This window comes from Theropithecus gelada, chromosome 7b (genome assembly GCF_003255815.1).
Source record: "Theropithecus gelada isolate Dixy chromosome 7b, Tgel_1.0, whole genome shotgun sequence".
Taxonomy (NCBI): Eukaryota; Metazoa; Chordata; class Mammalia; order Primates; family Cercopithecidae; genus Theropithecus; species Theropithecus gelada.
This window is the reverse complement of record NC_037675.1, coordinates 2,461,558-2,484,017: the sequence shown is the minus strand read 5'-3', so window position 1 is coordinate 2,484,017 and position 22,460 is coordinate 2,461,558. Positions and strand designations below refer to the sequence as shown.

At 43.7% G+C, this 22,460-nt stretch overlaps 1 protein-coding gene across 3 annotated transcripts in view; it reads right to left on the bottom strand.

Moving 5' to 3' along the window:
• FSD2 (fibronectin type III and SPRY domain containing 2) overlaps nucleotides 1–22,201 on the bottom strand; it is a 49,724-nt gene extending 27,523 nt beyond the window's left edge. For 2 of the 3 annotated variants that reach the window (XM_025392369.1, XM_025392370.1), the window contains exons 1-3: nucleotides 22,097–22,200; nucleotides 2,908–3,627; nucleotides 2,340–2,435 (exon numbers count right to left, since the gene is read on the bottom strand). In XM_025392369.1, coding sequence (XP_025248154.1) covers nucleotides 2,340–2,435; nucleotides 2,908–3,480 — 669 coding nt within the window. In that variant the 5' untranslated portion in view covers nucleotides 3,481–3,627; nucleotides 22,097–22,200. Of the gene's footprint in view, nucleotides 1–2,339; nucleotides 2,436–2,907; nucleotides 3,628–11,667; nucleotides 11,785–22,096 lie in introns of all 3 variants that reach the window. The other variant, XM_025392371.1, reaches the window with a different exon arrangement.
• Between the last annotated feature and the right edge of the window lie 259 nt (nucleotides 22,202–22,460).

Here is a 22,460-nt window from a genome sequence, read left to right as displayed (position 1 = left end):
TGGGGTCCTCACTGAGGATGAAGGGACTTTGATCTGAGAGTAAGCTGGCAGAGCAGCGTGTACGAAGTTTTTTTGTTTGTTTGTTTGTTTGATGGAGCCTTGTTTTGTTGCCCAGGTTGGAGTGCAGTGGAGCGATCTCAGCTCACTGCAACCTCTGCCTCCTTGGTTCAAGTGATTCTCCTGTCTCAGCCTCCCAAGTAGCTGGGATTGCAGGCACCCACCCCCATGCTCAACTAATTTTTTTTTTTTTTTTTGTATCTTTAGGAGAGATAGGGTTTCACCATCTTGGCTAGGCTGGTCTCAAACTCCTGACCTCAAGTGATCCGCCCACCTTGGCCTCCCAAAATGCTGAAATTACAGGTGTGACCCACTGTGCCCAGCCAATGTAAGAAGTTTTGTCTTGGATGTTGTACACTTACCCCCTCCTACCACCACCCTATGCTTGGCAGTGGAAGGGTTTGCCCCCTCTCTGTGTCTTCCATGGAAGATTAGTGCAATAGCTCTCCTCCCTTGTAAGACTGGGGGTGGAAAAGGTCTAGCTTCATGGGAAATGGGCCTGGGGCTTCGTTGATTCATATGAGATCCTCCTGTTGGTACCATCCGAGGCTGCATTAATAGAAGTAGCGCATCCACATGAAGAGAAGAGAGAGGGCAAGTCCTGAGCTCCTCAGTCCTGGTTGACCTCATCTGGAAGGTTGGGTTGAGCTCTGGCATCACAGTGGTGTACCATGTATCTACTAGGTCACACACAGGGGACTGTGGCATGTTTGGTGACAGGCATTGAAACTTATTAATCTTATGAGAAATAGATAACAGCTGAGGAAAAGAATATTTATCAACAATGGAATGGGTATCCTGCAATGCCTTGTCAAGGCTGAACCATGAAAAAGGAACTAGTCTTCTTCTGCGTCTCTAGGGGCCAATATGACTAGTGGGCAGAAGTTACAGAGCCACACCTTCTATCTCAGTCATCTTGACATCTGGATCAAGGCTCACATCCTTACCCATGTCAAGATTGGGAGGGAGAGGGGCTATCAAAGGATGGAAACTCCTTTTCAATCCTAGAATTCTAAGCTTTTACTGATCTCTCAGGAAAGTCTGGAAATTGCTAACTAGACAAAGGCAATACACAAATTTATTTATTTATTTATTTATTTATTTATTTATTTATTTGAGATGGAGTCTCGCTCTGTTGCCCAGGCTGGAGTGCAGTGGTGTGATCTAGGCTCACTGCAACTTCCACCTCCCAGGTTCCAGCAATTCTCCTGCCCAGCCTCTCAAGTAGCTGGGACTACAGGCACATGCCACCACGCCCAGCTAATTTTTTATTAGTAGTAGAGATGGGGTTTCACCATGTTGGCCAGGCTGGTCGAACTCCTAACCTCAGGTGATCTGCCCACCTTGACCTCCTAAAGCACTGGGATTACAGGCATGAGCCACTGCGTCCAGCCATAAATTTATTTTTTAATGCATGCAGAGCTAAAAATATTCATTTGTTTGAGTAGCAATCGTTGGCAGAAGTGGGTATTTTGCCTCTTAGAACAATAAAAAAGTGTTTCACAGTCTACACCTGACTTTATATAGTCAACATTATAGGTACCCCCAAAAGCCTAAAATTAACAACTCCCAAAACCAAGGAAGCAACATGGAACTCCACTGTTTCTGGTTTCTCAGCCAATGCACCAGATAGCAACCCAGGGATTCTCAGTCAGACCTTCTACCCCCAAAAAGAGGTCCAAAACAAATAAAAAGAAAAACAACCCAAAACACAAGGGCAAAAAAAAGATGTCCCCTCTTCACCACCTGGGCTCAAATGAGGGACTTCACTGGATGATGCCACCATGAAGTCATCTTTGTTAGAATAAGGGTCTATCAAGTTGAATAATGAAAACAGTATACATTGAAAAAAGAATTCAAATAAGGGTCTAAATCACATGCAATTGGTGACTTGGGTAACGGGGGATTAGGAGAAAATGAAGCAAGTGAAGGAGAGGGATTGTGTTGGGAAATTTCTACCTTATTTACTAATGCAACAAACATGTAAAAAATGCCTGCTCTGAAATATACCATGTAGTAGGACTAGAGATATTGAGACAGACGACCCAGCTTTCACACCAAGAGCTTATAGTTCTGTAAGGAATGCTGACAGGTAATCGGTTCCATGACATCCATGCCTGGGTGCTATGGGAGGTCAGGGAAAGAAGGGAGGGGAGAGGGGCAGTGGTGACCCCTCACATTCTAAGAAAACAGATTCTGTAGCTCATACCAGAAACAGCTGCTTGACCTAGCCATTGATGGAAGCAATGTGAGTCTGATGAGGTCTTCGAATATGGTCTTACCTCCACAGTGATGAAAACCTCCTCCAAGTGATTTGCAAAGTTTTCCATCTGGATTATCTGCTTTTCCAATTTGTTCATGTTTTTGTGAATTTCATCCTATCCAACAGAGGATCACAAAGAAGGTATTAATGTTATATCTTCTCTCGCTCTTGTAGAGGGCACTTTATTTTATTTTATTTTATTTTATTTATTTTTTGAGACAGAGTCTCGCTCTGTCGCCCAGGCTGGAATGCAGTGGCCGGATCTCAGCTCACTGCAAGCTCCGCCTCCAGGGTTTATGCTATTCTCCCGCCTCAGCCTCCCGAGTAGCTGGGACTACAGGCGCCCGCCACCTTGCCCGGCTAGTTTTTTGTATTTTTTAGTAGAGACGGGGTTTCACCGTGTTAGCCAGGATGGTCTGGATCTCCTGACCTCGTGATCCGCCCGTTTTGGCCTCCCAAAGTGCTAGGATTACAGGCTTGAGCCACCGTGCCCGGCCCTAGAAGGCATTTTAGATGTATTTCCTGCATATGTACTTGAGATACCAAAGCAATGTCAAGACAGAGAAGAACCAAGGAGACCTATTTACCTTGGCACTTTCCAGTGCTTCATTGAGTGGGATCACTTCATGCTCCTTATGTTCATCAAAAACCTTCTGAAAAGCTCTTATTGGAGTCTTACAAGTGACACAGAAGACATCAGCAGCTTCTTCTTCATCCTCTTCCTCGGGGATGACATAGCATTCATACTCCTCGCTGGCACGGCCGTGTGTGTACCTATAGGCTTCCCGCAAGTCCTGGCACTGGCCTGCCGAGCCCCACCCTCCGAAGCCCAGGTCCTCAGCCTCCGCTGTCTCTCCACTAGGTCTCCAGTCTCTCTGCTCCCTGGCTGGGTCTCTCCTCTTCATCACATAAGGAGGATATTCTGAAATCCCTGTTCTGGGCAAGTTTTCATCAACAAACTCATCCCTTAATTCATGATCATCTTCAAGTTCATATAAGTGGACAAGTTCATCCACTTCCTCTTGAAGGTCTCTTTGAGCCTTACCATCCCCTGCTCCTCTTGACTCATTGGCCATTTCAGCTTGGACTACTTCTTTCCTCATCCTAGTATTCTCTTCTGGAAAGAGCTGCAGTCTGTCTTCAGAGTCATGCAGGTCCATGTGGTAAAAGTGGAAATCCTTGGGAGTAGACCTGTCCAGCCCCAATTCCTGCCCTGATTCCTCCTCCACTGTAACTCTGGAAGTCCTCAGAAGCACCTTTATATAAGAAAGATCCTTCCTGGACACTTAATAGTCAATATCTGGGCCCTGGAACACAAAAGGAGGAGGAAAATCAGTTCTGGAGAAGGGCATTGCAGCAGATGATCATTAGATTGGGCTCTACTCATACAAAACTTTAAAAAATTATCTGTGTAGCTCAGTTGTGGTTTCACTTTGAACCATCTGTAAAAAAAATTTGTTTTCTATGGGAGGATGGGCTTTGTAAGGTTAAAAGAGACAAAAGAAATTACAAAACAAATGTCTAATAGGTATGTCTGACAAAATACTTCCCTTCTTATACATTAAAAAAAAAACTTAAAAGGCAAAATAGTGGGAAGCATGTCAGGCAATTATTATTATTATTATTATTGTTATTAATTTATTTTTGAGATGGAGTCTCACTCCATCGCACAGGCTGGAGTGCAGTGGCGTGATCTCAGCTGACTGCAGCCTCTGCCTCCAGGGTGCAAGCAATTCTTGTGCCTCAACCTCCCAAGTAGCTGGGATTACAGGTATGTGCCACCACACCCAGCTAACTTTTGTATTTTTGGTAGAGATGGGTTTTCACCATGTTGGAACTCCCGACCTCAGGTTATCCACCCACCTCAGCCTCCCAAAGTCCTGGGATTACAGGCGTGAACCACTGCGCCTAGTCTATTATTTTGAAATTGTATTAATTAATTGAAAAAGTGGCATCTTAATAGATGAATGTGCACAGACAATTCACAAAACAATTACTTTTGTATATGATAGCATCTGCACAAAAACATTTGAAAAAAAAACTGTACTTAAAAGTAACAGAACAGGCCTGGCATGGTGGCTCATGCCTGTAATCCCAGTACTTTGGGAGGCTGAGGCGAATGGATTGCTTGAGCTCAAGAGTTCGAGATCATCCTGGGCAATATGGCAAGACCCTGTCTCTACCAAAAATACAAAAAAAAAAAAAAAAAAAAAAAAAAGCCAGGCATAGTGGTGTGCACCTGTCGTCCCAGCTACTTGGGAGGCTGAGGTGGGAGGATCACTTGAGCCTGGGGGGTGGAGGTTGCAGTGAACCTAAATCACACCACTGCACTCCAGCCTGGGTGACAGAGCAAGACCCTGTCTCAAAAAAAAAAAAAAAAAAAGGGACAGAACAAATAAGTAGAGGCTGTTTTGCCTTTTCAGTTAGAAAATATTTAAAAATGTCAAAAGTGATAACCCCGGCTGGATAAGGGGACAGTGAAGTGAGCACTCTCATATGCTGCCGGCTGGAATGTAAACTGGCCCCATTTTTCTGAAGACCAAGCTTGGCAACCCGGGTCAGGAACCTTAAAAATGTTCACACTCTCAGCTGGGTGTGGTGATTCATGCCTGTAATCCCAGCACTTTGGGAGGGTGAGGCAGGAGGATTGCTTGAGGCCAGGAGTTTGAGACCAGCCTAGGCAACATAGTGAAACCCCATGTCTACAAAAAATTTAAGAATTTGCCAGGTGTGGTGGTGCATGTCTGTAGTTCCAGCTACTTGGGAGGCTGAAGCAGTGAGCCATGATTGCACCAATGTACTCCAGCCTGGGCGACAGAGCAAGACTCTGTCTAAAAAAAAAAAAAAAATGTGTTCATACATACAACTCTCTAGCCTGTCCACACTCTCTCTAACCTAGTAATCCTATTCTGGAACCTTGAGGAAAAATCCCAAATACAAAGAAAAAAATTATTTTATGTAAAAATGTCCACTACAGAATTGTTTTAAGTAGCAAAAACTGTTTTTTGGGGAAAGGTTTAATGATTAAGAGAAGGGCTAAGTAAGCTCGGGTATGTATACTACATAGACTACAAAACAGCCTTCAAAATGTTTATGGAGAGCAAATGGTAACTTGGAAAAAGACATACAATATGATGTTAAGCAAAATAAACAGAACACCTATTATATGTAGAATATGATGTCCACTATTTTAATGAAGTACATAAAGTCTAGAAGGATATAATAATAACAATAGTAGTAGTAAATACAATATTAGTAATAGCTACTACTTCTTGAACACTTATTGTATGCCTTTTCTGTGTTAGGCAGTTTATATATACATTATTCTCACATCGACCCTATGTGGCAGGTACTACTATCATCCCCATTTTGTAGATGAGTCAACTGTGTCTCAGGGAGGGTATCTTGTGCAAGGCCACACAGTTAGTATATTGTTGAACTGGGATTTGAGCCTTAATCGGTGTGGCAGTTATGCAACTGTGCTTCACAGATATCCAACTACAGGGAGTGTAATTGACTGGAGGTTTCAGTTGCCCCCTGAAGTTCATTGCTGCATAGCAAGCTTGCCACAAACATCTGCCATCCAGTGACAAGCACAGCCAGGGATTCTAAGGCAGATCCATTTCTGGTTGATACAAAACTCATCTGAGCCCTTCTCTAGTTCCAGTTACTCAGGAGGCTGAGATGGGAGGATCACTTGAGCCCAGGAGTTCAAGACCAGCCTGGGCAACATAGCAAACAGAAGGCTGGTCGCCTGTAATCTCAGCACTTTCGGAGGCGGGTGGATCATGAGGTCAGGAGTTTGAGACCAGCCTGACCAACGTGGTGAAACCCAGTCTCTACTAAAAACACAAAAAATTAGCCAGTCATGGTGGCAGGTGCCTGTAATCCCAGCTACCTGGGAGGCTGAGGCAGAAGAATTGCTTGAACCAGGGAGGCGGAGGTTGCAGTGAGCCGTGACTGCACCACTGCACTCCAGCCTGGATAATAGAGCGAGACTCCGTCTCAAACAACGACGACGACAACAACAACAACAACAACAACAACAACACACTTCTCTGATGGGCAGGGGAGTTGGCTGGAGGATTCCCTGACAGCCTCACTAAGGCTTTCTTAGACTGCATGGTAGTCTAGGATACTTGCCTGAATCTTCCCTGAACCTTCCCTCTTCCTCTCCTTCAGCCAGGGTCAGACTTGCATCATGGTCTGGCAGTTCTCCCAGCCTTTCCTAGCTGCCTCCGCATTTTATCGCTCAAATAGGTGTTTCCTCTAATAAAATTCTTTTGCATATTGTTCCTGCTTCTTGGAGAACCAGATTAACACAGTCTGTTGGACTCCAAAGTCCATGCTTTCTTTCTGGCACAGAGCTGCCATTTGTGTGTGTGTGTGTGTGTGTGTGTGTGTGTGTTTGAGACGGAGTCTCGCTCTGTTGCCCAGGCTGGAGTGCAGTTGCGCGATCTCTGCTCACTTCGCCTCCCGAGTTCATGCCATTCTCCTGCCTCAGCCTCCTGAGTAGCTGGGACTGCAGGCACCTGCCACCATGCCCAGCTAATTTTTTTTTTGTATTTTTAGTAGAGACAGGGTTTCACCATGTTAGCCAGGAGGGTCTCGATCTCCTGACCTCATGATCCGCCTGCCTCGGACTCCCAAAGTACTGGGATTACAGGCGTGAGCCACCGCGCCCAGCCCATTGTGTCTTATTAATTCTTGTTTGTAACAGTTTTATTGAGGCATAATTCATATACCATACAATTCACCTGCTAAAAGTGTATAATGTAGTGGTTTTTAGTATACTCACACATATATGTGGTGATCACCACAGTCAATTTCACAGCATGTATTTTTAAATTTAAAAAAATTTTTTGAGACATGGTCTCCCTCTGTCACCCAGGCTGGAGTGCAGTGGCACCATCTTGGCTCACTGCAACATCTGCCTCCTGGGCTCAGGGGATCCTCCCACCTCAGCCTCCCAAGTAGCTGGGACTACAGGCACGTGCTGCCATGCCTGGCTAACTTTTGAATTGTTTTTTTTTTTAGAGACAGGGTCATGCCATGTTGCCCAGGATGGTCTTGAACTCCTGAGTTCAAGGGATCCTCCCACCTCAGCCTCCCAAAATGCTGGGATTACAGGAGTGAGCCACTGTGCCCGGCCGTAATTTTAGAGCATTTTTATCACCTCAAAAAGAAGCACTGTACCCTTTAGCTATCACCACCAGCATTCCCCCATCTCTCCTATCCCTAAGCAACAACTAATCTACTTTCTGTCTCTATTGATTTTCCTGTTTGGACATTTCCTATAAATGGAATAATATAGTATATGATCTTTTGTAACTGCTTCTCTCACTGAGCATACTGTTTTCAAGGTTCATCCATGTCGTAGCATGTATCAGTATTTCATTCCCTTTTTAGCACTGGAAAAATATTCCGTTGTATGGATATACCATATTTTGTTTGCCCATGCATCAGCTGATTCAGGTGGTTTCCCATTTCATTTGGGTTGTTTCTACCTTTTGGCTATTTTAAATAATGCTGCTAAAGACATTTGTGTACAAGTTTTTGTGTGAATATGTTTTCATCTCTTGTAGGTATATACCTAGGAGTGAGTTAACACCTCAGAGTGCAATCACTGGGTCAAATGGTAACTTATGTTTAACTTTCTGAAAAACCACCAAACCATTTTCCAAATTGTCTACACCATTTTACATTCCTGCCAGCAGTGTAGGAAAGCTCTGATTTCTCCACATTCTCGTCAGCACTTGTTATTATCTGACTGTTTGATTACAGTCATCCTAGTGGTTATGAAATGGTATCTCATTGTGGTTTTGATTTGCATGTCCCTGATGAATAATGATGTCAGTTATCTTTCATATATTTATTGGCCATTTGTATACCTGCTTTGAAGAAACACCTCTCTGAATCTTTTGCCCATTTTTAAATTGGGTTATTTGCCTTTTTGTTATTGAGCTCTAAGAGTTCTTTATGTATTCTGGATTCTAGTCCACTGTCAGGTATGTACATTACAAATATTTTTCTTCTATTCGGTGAGGTGTCCTTTTATTTTCTTGATGATGTCACTTGAAGCACAAACGTTTTTAATTTTGATGAAGTCTAGTTTATCTATTTTTTGTTGTTGTTGCTGCTTGTGCTTTTGATGTCATGTCTAATAATCCATTGCCAAATTTGGGATAAATCCCACTTGGTCATAATGTTTAATATTTTTCTTTTTTGTTATTGTTTTTTAGGAGGGATTACAGGCATTAGCCGCTGTGTCTGGCCTAAGTTTTTGTTATATGTGACTAGATTCAGTTTGCTAGCATTTTGCTGAGGGATTTTGAATTCATATTCCTAACAAATACTGGCGTGTAGTTTTGGTTTTTTTTCTTGTGATATCTTTCTCTGGTTTTGGTATCAGGGTAATATGTTTCATTGAATGAGTTGAGAAGTGTTCCTGTTCTTCTGTTTTTTGGAACAGTATGTAAAGAATTGTTATTAATGCTTCTTTCAACATTTGGCAGAATTCATCAGTGAAGCCACCTGGTCCTAGGCTTTTCTTCGTGGGTGATGTATTATTATTACTATTATTATTAATTTTTTTTTGAGACAGGGTCTTACTCTGTCACCCAGGCTGGAGTGCAGTGGCACAATCTCGGCTAACTACAACCTCCACCTCCCAGGTCCACGTGATTTTCCTGCCTCAGCATCCCAGGTAGCTGGGATTACAGGCACCTGCCACCACACCTGGCTAATTTTTGTATTTTTAGTAGAGACGGGGTTTCACCATGTTGGCCAGGCTGGGTTTTGTTTTTTGTTTTTTTGTTTTTTTCCACATCAAGAAATAACTTTGTCCAAAAGGAATTCAAATGGAAGATATATTTAGCATCAATTCATGTAACTTATACATGTATTGTCAAGTATGACATCCATAAAAGCACAAAACAGTTTCTCACACGTTCCACCGAACTTCTGGCTTACTTTAGGTGTCACTTCCATGACTACCAACCACACATAGAGAGACTAGGAGATACTAAGTGAAGACGGCTTTCCAGGAAGTTTACAAAATAAGAAAGGAAAGGTATGTCAAAGTATAGCACAAGTAGCAACGGGGCCCTGAATTCACTTTGGAAAAAGCTAGTTTTTTAATTATTAATTTAATCTCTTTACTTAGGCCTATTTAGATTGCCTATTTCTTCCTTGGTCTGTTTTGGGACTTTGTGTCTTTCTAGGAAATGTCTATTTCATTTAAATTATCTAATTTATTCTAATACAGTTGTTCATAGTATTTCTTTTCAATCTTTTTTATTTCTGTATGCTTGGTAGTAATGCCCCTTTTTCATTTCTGATTCTAGTAATTTGAGTTTTCTCTCATTTTCTCTTGGTCAAACCTCTGACTAGAGGTTTGCCAATTTTGCTGATTACTTCAAATAATCTGCTTTGGTTTCTTTAATTTTCCCTATTGTTTTTCTATTATTTATTTCATTAATTTCTACTCTAATACTTATTATTTCCTTCCTCTGCTTGTTTTGTTAGTTTGCTCTTCTTTTTCCAGCTTTTAAATGTATTGATTTGAGATCTTTCTTCTTGTTAAATATAGGCATTTATGGCTATAAATTTTCCTCTAATCACTGCTTTTGCTTTACCCACAAGTTTTCATGTTATCTTCATGTCTATTCATCTCAAAGTATTTTCTAACTTCCATTTTGATTTCTTCTTTGACCCATTGGTTATTGAGGAGTGTGTTGTTTAATTTCCACATATTTGTGAGTTTTCCAACTTTCTTTGTGCATTCCATTGCGACAAGAAAACATATTTTGTATTATTTCTATCCTTTTAAATGTATTGAGGTTTGTTTTATGGGCTAGTATATGGTCTATCTTAGAGAACGTTCCATAGGCATTTCGGAAGAATGTGTATTCTGCTTCTGCTATTGTTGAGTAGAGTGTTATATAGATGTCTGTTAGGTCCATTTGGTTTACAGTATTATTTAAGTCTTCTATTTCCTTGTTGATCTTCTGCTTAGTCATTCTATCCATTCTTGAAAGCAGAGTATTGAAGTCTTCAACTATTATTGTTGGAGTTTCCATTTCTACCTTCATTTATGTCAGTTTTTGTTTGACATATTTTGGTACTCTGTAGTTAGGTGCATATACATATATAATTGTCATATCTTTCTGATGGATTGGCTCTTTTCTAATGATAGCATATCCCTCTTTATCTCTAGTAACACTTTTTGGTTTTAAATCCATTTTTTTCTGATGTCAGTACAGCCCCTCTAGCTTTCCTGTGGTTGCTGTTTACATGATTTATCTTTTTCTATCCTTTTAGTTTCAATCTATTTGTATTTTTGAATCTAACGTGTGTATCTTGTAGACAACATAGAGTTGGCTATATTGTTATTAATTTTTTATTGATTCATTATGACAAGCTTCCTAAGAATTTCTAAATTACAACACTTTTTTGGAGGAGCTCAAGCTATGATGTTTTTTTTCTGTATAACAAAATGGCATTTCCTATGAAATAATATAACATGCCCCCAAAGAAAATCCTCCCCAGAACCTGATAATGAACATTCCAATTCTCAACTTCCTAGTAGGATAATAAATCAGAGGTTAGAGAATATATTAGAGGAAGACAGTTCATTCTAAAGGAGTATTAGGCCAGGCGCAGTGGCTCATGCCTGTAATCCCAGCACTTTAGGAGGCTGAGGTGGGCAGATCGTTTGAGCTCAGGAGTTTGAGACCAGCCTGGGCAATATGGTGAAACTCCGTCTCTACGAAAAATACAAAAAAATTAGCCAGGCATGGTGGCACATGCCTGTAATCCCAGCTACTCAGGAGGCTGAGGCAGGAGGGTCTCTTGAGCCCAAAAGACGGAGATTGCAGTTAGCTGAGATTGCACTCCTTCGCTTCAGCCTGGGTAATGGTAACTCCATCTCAAAAAAAAAAAAGTGTTAGATGATAGGAGAGTTATGATAGGAGAGTAATTATGAAGAGGACACTAAAGGATACTCTAAGACCGAGAGAAAAACTCTTCCTCACAGGATAAACTTCACAGGGAGTTCAAATGTCATAGAAGAAGTTTTGATTTCTTTTTCTTTTTTTTTTTTTTTTTTTTTTCCTGAGACAGAGTTTTGCTCTTGTTGCCCAGGTGGGAGTGCAGTGGTGCGATCTCTGCTCACTGCAACCTCCGCCTTCCGGTTTCAAGCGATTTTCCTGCCTCAGCCTCCCGTGTAGCTGGGATTACAGGCTCCCACAACCACGCCCAGCTAATTTTTGTATTTTTTAGTAGAGACAAGGTTTCATCATGTTGGCCAGGCTGGTCTCAAACTCCTGACTTCATGATCCACCTGCCTCGGCCTCCCAAAGTGCTGGGATTACAGGCGTGAGCCACCAGGCCCAGGAGAAGTTGTGATTTCAACCCACATCATGGCAAACAGAATTGTCCTGGCCAGAGTTGGTCCCCAGTGGCTGTACAAGCAAGAAAAACATATGGAAACACAGGTGAACCAAGGTTAGCTGGCAGGTGAGCCGAAGAAGTTGGTAGCATTGCTGTGGGCATAAGACATACTGAAGGACCAAGGGAAAGTGGTCACCAGGCCTCATGAGAGACCCTGAGCCACAATCACCCAGACGAACTGTTCTCAGGTTCTTGACCATCAGAAACCATTCAAGAGAATAAATATTTGTTGTTTTAAGCTGCCAAGTTTTGAAATAATTTGTTATGTCACAATAGATGACTAATTCATTGTCCCAGACTAAAAATAAACTTTCCACCTAGCTTTCTCTGCTAGCTGTTATTCTCTTTCTCCCCTTTTCCTTTTTTTTTTTTTTTTTTTTTTGAGATGGAGTCTCGCTCTGCCACCCAGGCTGGAGTGAGTGGCGCGATCTCGGCTCACTGCAAGCTCCGCCTCCCGGGTTCACGCCATTCTCCTGCCTCAGCCTCCCCAGTAGCTGGGACTATAGACGCCCGCCACCACGCCCACCTAATTTTTTTTTTTTTGTATTTTTAGTAGAGACGGGGTTTCACTGTGTTAGCCAGCATGGTCTCGATCTCCTGACCTCATGATCTGCCCACCTTGGCCTCCCAAAGTGCTGGGATTACAGGCATGAGCCACCGCGCCTGGCCTTCTCCCCTTTTCCTATCCAGACTCCATCAAAGGGTGGCATTCCCACCATCACTGTTCAGGCTATGGAATCTGTATGTGAAGACTTTCCAAGGGGTACATGGGTATAGATAGCTTCAGGAGGATCAGCTCCCAGATGCTCAACTTCATTTTTAATCTTTCCCAGAGCTGCTCTGCCTGGAAAGAAGCCAGCATTTGAGGCTTCATGTAGATTCTTTTTTCACAATAGTCCTTCTTCTCTTTATTACAAAAGTAAAACTATACCTCTCACTTGTCCTGAATATTTCATTGCACTGTAAAATTTCATTGCTTGGGAATTAAACAACAACAACAACAACAAAACCCAAAAACCTCCAGGGGATTAAATGGAAGGACAATTTGAAGTATTGCTATCAATGGTGGAGGGTGAGTGACATTAATGAATGCATAAGAAAAAATTTGTTTTCAAGCTGAGTGGTTTCCAGTTCTTTGCTTTCAATAAAGTTGAAGGAAGATCTAATCAAATTGTCAGCTAATATATGATTAAAAATAATTTTTCATGATAGATCACTATGTACTGTTTGACACACATTGCAGAAAGAGTTAAAAAATGTGAGTGACACTGCTATAATAAAACACTTTCATTTCCATCAATGTTTGATTATGTAGCTGAGCAAGGTTGCTCAGTGCTTACATCAACAAAATGAAAGCAGAAAGACAATTGACCCTAATTCCTGTTGCAGTCTAAAACATGTAATTTTCATCAACGGATACACAAATCAACTTTTTAAAAAAAGTTCCATCTACCTCATTAAGAGATGCATTTCCATTTTATTTTTCATGTAATAATTATTGGCCGGGCGCGCTGGCTCATGCCTGTAATCCCAGCACTTTGGGAGGCCAAGGCGGGCAGATCACAAGGTCAGGAGATCGAGACCATCCTGGCTAACACGGTGAAACCCAGTCTCTACTAAAAATACAAAGTTAGGAGAGTGTGGTGGCGGCACCTGTAGTCCCAGCTACTCAGGAGGCTGAGGCAGGAGAATGGCATGAACCCGGGAGGCGGAGCTTGCAGTGAGCCGAGATCGCGCCACTGCACTCCAGCCTCGGCGACAGAGTGAGACTCCATCTCAAAAAAAATAAATAAATAAAAATAATAATAATTATTATTTACTGAAATTTTTTATATATTTATGTTATTTTGCTTACATGTGACTAAAAGCTGTATTGGTAACTTCATCCAAAAGAAAAAAAGAGTTTACTATTCAGAGATGTATGGTCCCAGGAGAATAAGAGGAAATCTTAAATCTCAAGTTATACATGTGTATTTTTATAGAGAAGTATCATAGATGACCAACAAAAGACTTTCCAAGAACAGAAAAATATTACAGGTCAGGTACAGTGGCTGACACCTGTTATCCAAGCACTTTGGGAGGCAAAGGTGGGAGGACCTCTTGAGGTTAGGAGTTTGAGACCAGCCTGGACAACACAAAGAAACCTCACCTCTATTAAAAAAACAAAAACAAAAACAAAAAACTAGCCCAGCATGGTGGTGTGTGCCTGCAGTCCTAGCTACTCGGGACACTAAGGTGGGAGGATCACTTTAGCTTGGAAGATTGAGGCTGCAGTGAACTATTATCTTGCCACTGCACTCCAGCCTGGGTGACAGAGCAAGACCCTGTTGGAAGAAACAAAGGAAGAAAGGAAGAAAATTCATGTTTTAAGTGCACAATTCAATGATTTTTAGTAAATTCCCCAAATTGTGCAGCCATCATCACAATCCAGTTCCCAATGCCTACCCCCATTAAAAAATTGTGGTAAACTTAATGCCTTTTTAAAATTTTTTAATTTTTAATTTTTCTTTTTTCTTTTTTTTTTTTTTTTTTTTTTTTTGAGACGGAGTCTCGCTGTGTCGCCCAGGCTGGAGTGCAGTGGCCGGATCTCAGCTCACTGCAAGCTCCGCCTCCCGGGTTTTTACGCCATTCTCCTGCCTCAGCCTCCCGAGTAGCTGGGACTACAGGCGCCCACCACCTCGCCCGGCTAGTTTTTTGTATTTTTTAGTAGAGACGGGGTTTTGCTGAGTTAGCCAGGCTGGTCTCGATCTCCTGACCTTGTGATCCGCCCATCTCGGCCTCCCAAAGTGCTGGGATTACAGGCTTAAGCCACCGCGCCCGGCCACCTTTTTTTTTTTTAAAAAAACCCCCAATATTATTAAGCTATTTTAACATGACATATATATAATGTTTTGAGAAAAATAAGATAAGCAAAATATTTTAAGATATGGTTTAGCACTGTTTTTTCCTTATCCATCACTTTTATGATCCAGTTTTCCTTAACTTCCATTTATGTGATCAGAGTTAGCAGCCAGCTGTTTGTCTTCCCTATTTGTTCCACAGCTGTACACAGAAAACAGAAATCAACAAGTTCAGCAGCTTCCCCTGTCAGCTCTATTTATCTTTCTGCAGTGATGGACTGTCACTTCTGCTGATAGACTGTCCTTTTAATAGCCACTTCCCAAACTATGTTTTTAAAAAGGCATTAAGTTTTCTTTCCACTATCTCCACTGTTTTTTTCGTTGTTGTTGTTGTTGTTTGTTTGTTTGTTTTTTGAGACAGGGTCTTGCTCTGTTGCCCAGATTGGAGTGCAGTGGTGCGATCTCAGCTCACTGCTGCTTTGACCTCCTGGGCTGAAGCAATCCTCCCACCTCAGCCTCCTGAGCAGATGGGATCACAGGCACAGACCACCATGCCTGGCTAATTTTTGTAATTTTTGTAGAGACAGGGTCTCACTATGTTGCCCAGGCTGGTCTCAAACTCTTGCTTAAGTAATCCTCCCGCCTTGGTCTCCCAAAATGTTGGGATTACAGGTGTGAGCCAATGTGCCTGGCCTATCTCCGCTTTTGATAGCCCTTTTAATGTAACATTTTCTGATGGCCTGTGAAATCCATGGACCCTGTCTGGTGCTCTCCTGTCTGCTCCATCCATTCAATCCTATTGACCCTTCTGTCTCCCCCCGCTCAGCTGGAATTTCCCCTAGGCCACTGATTGCTGAAATCTCTGCCAAGTTCCTCCCCTTGGCTGCTGTTTATATGGGGGCATCCCCTCAACCTCCATTCTAGGCCCTCTTCCCACTCTCTACTTGCTCTAGGTGATCTCGTCCAGTCTCACAGCTTCTACGTCCCCGTCTCTTCTGAGGCTCCAAATCCATGTCTCTGGCCCTAACCTGTGCCCCATGCAGAGGCAGAGGCTCAGAGGCACAGCTGCTGTCTTGAGCAGCCCCCTCCAGCAGCCCCCTCACACTCAGCCCCGCCGGAAGGAGCTCATTGCCTCTCTCTTTCCCCAACTCACCATGTGGTGTGATGTCACCTCCATGGCAGCCCCTGCGTGCTGCCTGTTAGAGGGGTGTCCTCCCTCCAGCCCTGTCAGAACTCCTCCCCTCAACAAGGTTTCTCAAACTTTCCTGCACACACGTCACCTTGAGGATCTGGTTAAATGTAGAGTCAGAAAGTCTAGAGTGAGGTCTGGAAAACTGCATTTCTAAATCTCTAAGTGGTGCCTATTCTGCTGGTCTACCTTCTAAGGTAGGAGATGCCTGGATGCCCAGCTGGCCCCTGAGAGGTTGGGACAGTCCTCCAGAAAACCCACCTTCTTCAGCCTCTCTACACTCTGGCCATGAAAGTCTGTGATGTCCTGAACTGCCTGCCTGCCCTTCCCCCTGCCCTCCCTGGACATTCCTGCTGTAAGCCTCCAGTTTCATCCCTCTTCCTCAGCTTTTATTTGTGGAAGTCAAGTTACCCATGGCCTCAGGAAGAAGAACTCTGTCCTGCGTCCTAGGCTGGTCAGAGATGACACCTTGCCGTTATGGCCTGGACCTCCTCCTTCCTTCCTGGGGACAACCAGCCAGGCTCTGCTCACTGCCTCCCCCGGTGCCCTCCAAGTTTTGTCCTGTGAGCACAGGAAAAGGCTAGGAGTAGTGATGAGGAGAGCAGAGGTGCCAACACAGTTCTATATCTGGCCCATTTAGGAAGGATTTGAGACAGGGAGGCTAGTTAGCTTCCTATGTTAAGATGATCTGGCGGAAAAGGATAAAAGCCCTTCAGTTGGCCCTGCGCAGTGGCTCACACCTGTAATCTCAGCACTTTAGGAGGCTGAGGTGGGCGGATCCCCTGAGGTCAGGAGTTCAAGACCAGCCTGGCTAGTATGATGAAACCCCGTCTCTACTAGAAATACAAAAATTAGCTGGGCGTGGTGGTGGGAGCCTGTAATCCCAGCTACTCGGCAGGCTGAGGCATGAGAATCGCTTCAACCTGGGAGGCGAAGGTTGCAGTGATCCAAGATCACGCTACTGCACTCCAGCTTGGGGAACAGAGTGAGACTGTCTCAAAAAAAAAAAAAAAAGCCCCTCAGTCAAGCTCTTGCTTATCTAACTCCCAGCCAATCAGTAACAAAAGACCCAAGAAGCTATAACCATAAGCTCCTATTTCGGGGGTCTAGGGACTTCCCTGGAGCCCCAAATGTGCAGTTAGATTTAAACTCCAACCTGTAGTTACCCTTCTTCATTTTTGCTGAAAATCACACCTGGGGTGGTGATTTAAAATGCTAATGTTACATATAATGTATGAAGAAGCATGTTGAGCCACTGTGCAAGCACTAGAAAAACCCTTCTACACATGCCCCGATGTAACCCTTCCCTATAGAAAGACTTTATAAAACTAACCCACACACTACTTTCCTCAAGGGGCAGCCCATTCTTTTCTTCTTCAGTGCCGGCTTCCTTGTGCACAAGCTAAAATAAACTTTGTCTTTGCTGCTGTGTCTGGTGATCTCTCTTGATTTCTATCCTGGGAGATCACAAGAACCCAGGATGCTGGTAACATTTTGATCCAAGAATAGGAGGTTCTGGATCCCAGTGATGGAACTGTGTCCTGCTCTTAACCTGGAGGGGCCCTTAGCCACTTCAACTGGGGCTCTGTACCAAATATCACTCCCCCAGTTAATCATGGCTACATCCCGCCTTGGAAATCCCTCACATTTTCCTCCATGCGCTCACCCTGGCTTTCTGACAAGACAAAAACACAAGAACCAACCAGCCTTCTCTGATGGTAGAGTGTTTGGGGAGGTGGGATGTGGAAGTGTCACTACATGGACTCAGCCCTGGTGAGCCCCTGGGGACCTTCTCTCTTCTCTTCTTCACTCTGAAGTGTCCATGGGTTGCTGTTTTTCTAGGTACTCTATCAGCACCACACAGAGAAGTCGACTTCCAGCAGTCATTAGGTGAAAAAGATGCTGCTATCCTAACCCAATGCCATGTATGTTATTGGTTTCAGAGATCTGGATCCTTATAAGGAAACCTTGCTCCTGAGACTCTAAGACTTGGGAACATCACTCTTGGAGTTCTCCCACTCTCCAGTGCTCCAAAACTCTTCACATGGAAGACAGTGGTAAATATCACTTCGGTAACACCTGCTGAGGCTGAGATACCATGACCACGCAGGATTAAGGCACACAGTGCACCACCTCCACCAGGTCTTGGTCCATGCCACCTGGGACCACAAACAGGATCAAGTCCACCCCCTAGATGGAGAGAAGGATGAGTGGAGGTAGGTTTCCAGAGGCAGCATTGCAAAGCCAGTGGTTTCTAGGCACCAGGGCCAGTGTTTTGCCTCCAGAGCATCTATGATTTATGAAGACTCCAGAATTGGGTTTTCTTTATGGAGAGGTTACTACTAAGAAACCTGTCCACCATTAGGCCCTGGCTGGGGCAGTCCTGGTTCATCCTCACTAATGCAGCCTGTACACAGAGCTGGAGAAGTATGGCTTCGAGTGAACTAGGGCACAACTTTTTCTCACACTGAATCTGCGTCCCAGCAAAATCAGCGCTCAGCTATACCGGCAAGCATCCCGCTCCATACATACCAGACCCAAGGCATTGCTAGCTCCTCCTGGGTATCATGCACATTGCCCGCACTTTAGCCCATGTTTCCCTCTGATGGTTCACAAGGTCAAAGTTCCCTTCCAGCTACGGAAACACCACTTTGCCTCCTCTCTCATCCTGAATCCCTTATTGTAGTGGATGATTCTCAACAAAGCAATCAGAGCCTTCTACCCTAAGAGGCTCTGAATCCTGCCTTCACACTCCTGTATGTCGGATTGCCCAGCTAATCAGAATTACACACATTGCATGGAAATAATATCTTACCATTAACAGCTGGGTTGAGCTCTTACTTGGCATCATGGGGGAGAAAGAGGAAGAGAATGAAGCTAAGCACAAGTATCTCCGGAAATAGAACCTGAGAGGATGGGAGGGTCATGCTTCTTCCCCAGGGGCCTCTTATCAGCCAGCAACAGCAGCAGCAGGTCTCCCAAGCTTAGAAGCAGTTCCTCGTCTCTACTCCACTGGGAGTCCTGGTTGCTGCCTCTGCTCCTGGGGCGTTATAGATTCTACCTGGTCACAGCAGAGTTAGATGTCCTGGAGCCAGTGTGTTATGGGGCAACATGGAATGACCTGGAAAGTCTGCACCCATGCAGAGGACATCTGGAGAAGCCCTAGGTCCTTCTGTGACCCTGGCTAACCTTACCACATGCATGGTCTGTGGTGTTGGGCATCATTCATTGCCCCAGCTCTGAATGTTCATGGGGTTGGTGAGGTGTGAATTCAAGAGAATGGGACCGGGCTAGGCGCTGGGGGTACAATGGATGAGACACAGTTCCTGGTCTCAAGGAGGCTCCAGACAAGTGAATAAGGGATTATTATCCCATCTGGGGCTATGCACAACTTCTCAGAGATGCCACTTTCCCTCTTTCCTGGGACCCCAGAGTACTTCTCCTTCCTAAAGCACAGATTTTAGGAGGGCCAAAATCCCACTATTTCCCTCTGAGGCTCGAAATCTTGCTTGAAACCCTCCTGTCTCTACAGTCTGCTGACTCTGTGCACCATGGTTCTTCCTCAGGGGTGTCCCTGCCCAGGATAACAGCACAACTCATACAGCATACATTGCTTTGCTCAGGCAGAAGTGGTACATCTGCATGTCCTACATTCTGAGGGCTCCATTACTGGCAAGTACCAACTCTTCTGGGCACCAGGGACCCCCTGCCCCATGCCATAGCTCTATACTCCCCAAGCAGCCCCAACTTCCCTAGCGGTCACTCTCTGTTCCTTCTGGCCGCTCTCAGGGTCTTCCATGTGAGACTCATCCTAGGCCCTGGCTCAGGCTGTCCTGCCTGCTGAGAGCTCCCCACTCTTCCCTGTCTCACCACTGCTTCTTAAACCCCTACTCATCCAACATGGCCCTCCATGAAGGCCACTTGCATTGCTACCATCCATGAATGAGAACATGACAGCCACCCCCTCCAGCACCAAACCAAACCAGAAGCTCATCTTTGATGCCCCCAATCTAATGAATAATCAATTCATGCTGATTTTGACTCTACTTCTTGAATCTCTAGGTAATATCCCTTTTCCTGTCCCTCCTCCCCCCTCCCCAAGACCACTGCCTTCTGGATTTAGACAGTCCTGTGTTTGCATTGTTTCTGCCACATCCTGGAAGTATGACTTCAGGAAAAACATCTCTCTAGGCCTCACTTTAATGGACTATAAAACAGCTCTATTAACACTGTGTACCTCGTAAGGTTGGCATTTAGACGAAATAACATAATGTACTTTATACATAATACATGGCTTAAAGTAAGTCCTCAATAAGTGTTAGCTGCTGTTATTGCTATTGTTCTTACTATAATTACCATTATTCGTACCTTAGTATCTCCCACCTGGGCTACAAGCCTTCTACCTGGTCATTCATGGAGAGTGACCACAGCAGTGTGGAATCATCCGTGGCCACTGTGGGAATATTTGTCCCTTGAAAACAGCTGATGATGAAAGCAGGCACCAAAGCAGAACGGCCTCATAACCATGCACAGACATCTGCTATGAGATCATTCCTCTCCCTATAGCAAGAGTTTCCAAGGGGCCCAGGCAGAGATGTGGTATTCTAGGGATGGAAGTCCCTTGGAGAGCATCTAATTCAATTTCCTGATTTTATTCAGCAGGTCATGGATGTTTAAAAAAAATCCTGATTTTAGGATGGCAAAACTGAGTTCTTGTGAGGATAAAGGGCTTGCTTATAGCCAATTTTCTTTTACAAAAATTTATCTGGGCTACTCTGTATTTAGCCCTGTGCTTGAATCCAAGCTTTTCACCTGACACACAACCAGTCAGGTGAAGAGCTTGGATTCAAACCCAGGTTTCCACTAAATCACACCATCTCCAGACAGACGAGCAGTTCACTAAAAATAATGCTTACATTCCCATGTGCTACCCAAAGGGAAATAGCCAGGATTCTGTATGACCAATAAATCATCATGAGAAATTCTTTCAACCAGAAGCTGGAATGTGAAACACCAAGTTGAACTGTCAGAAAGACACAAGCAAGAAGACTGGAAAACACTTAGTACAAATACAAATAAGAATACATGCTTTCAAGCTGGCACTTGCCCTTTGAACACATAACACAAACTGGTCTCAACACAAACTTGCTCAGTGTCAAAGTAGGAATTTTGCAACACACCCTACAGTTAACACTCACTTTTGCCCTCAACACCTAGACTCTTAACAGAATCAGGATTTGGGGAGAAAGGAAGGTTGACAATAAATTGTCATTTTATAAATGGTGAAACTAAAGCTTAGAGAAGTAAAGTAATAAGTCACAGTTCATTATGAATGTCTTTGCTGGATACCCTTTCCTCTATGCCATTATGCCATAGGGAAGCAGTTAAAAAAAAGTTAAAAGGATGTTTACCTAAGGCTTATATGGGAGGTGTATCCCTGTGCATTACTTAGAAAAGTCCCCCCAGAATGTTTTTTTTTTCTTTTTTAGAGACAGGGTCTCACTGTGTTGCCCAGACTGGTCTTGAACTCCTGGGCTCATGCAATCTGCCACCTCACTTGGCTTGTTATTAACCTTTTATGGGTCATGGGCACATCTACTGAATCTACTGAAACCTGTGAATTCTCTTCCCAGAAGTGATTCCATAAGGGCAGGAACATAACTTTGCATATAATTTTAGCTCACCCATGTAGCCCTTGGCAATTCCTGAGGCACAGCAGCGAAAGAAAACTTGCCTTAAAGTGTTACAGCGATACAAAATGATTCAAATCGGCTTTGCAGACACTGCCCAAACCTGAAAACTTTCTATAGGAGGAGGCTGTATGCATAACAAGTGAAAACTAATTATGATGCTGTTTTTTAGTATTTGAATCAATGCATGAAGTTATTATTTGTCAGCATGTACATGCAGGTTAAATAAAATGTATTTACAACGCAATAGCATAGCCAGATGATATTCAACATTTATATTTCCAAACTGTTCTAGCAAATGGTTCTAGCAAATGGGCCCCAGCACTACAGATATCCTAAAGACACATTACAAGAATCACCAGCCCCTGTCTGCCTTCATCAGAGCCTCTCACATCCTGTCCCAACATCGTGTTCAGTTAATGCGAATTCTTACTTTAAGAAGGCACAGAAAACATTTACACTGTTTATTGTAATTTAAACATCTGCAATTTACCATGATATCTCTTCCCACCTACAGGAAATATGTTGCATTAATATTGCAGCATTAAGTTGGTTTCTAATAATATAATTTGCATGGGAAGAATATGACTACCCCAAAACTTGCCTGCTAAGCGTCCATAAATGCTTCCTTTAACTCAGAGGACCTGGAGTTCTGCTAGAAAATTGAATCCGTGTTCAGCAGGCTTTCCTTCCTGGTGACCTCTGCATGCCCCACAGGCTACCCCTGCCTATTTTACACCAGAGTTCCGCAAGTGAGGCACCAAAGCTGGATGGTAACATGAGCTGGCTACAGCTGCAAATAGCAACAGGCCTGCCATGAGTGAAGGTCCAAATATAGACTTGCTATGGCTGAGTTGCCACTTCTTACTACTCAAGTATCACCAGGAGAGGTCACATGCTGTGCTCTGAGTTACTTCCTGTGCTGTGAGGGGTTTTAGACTTGTGGCTCTACCATGGGTCGCAGATGG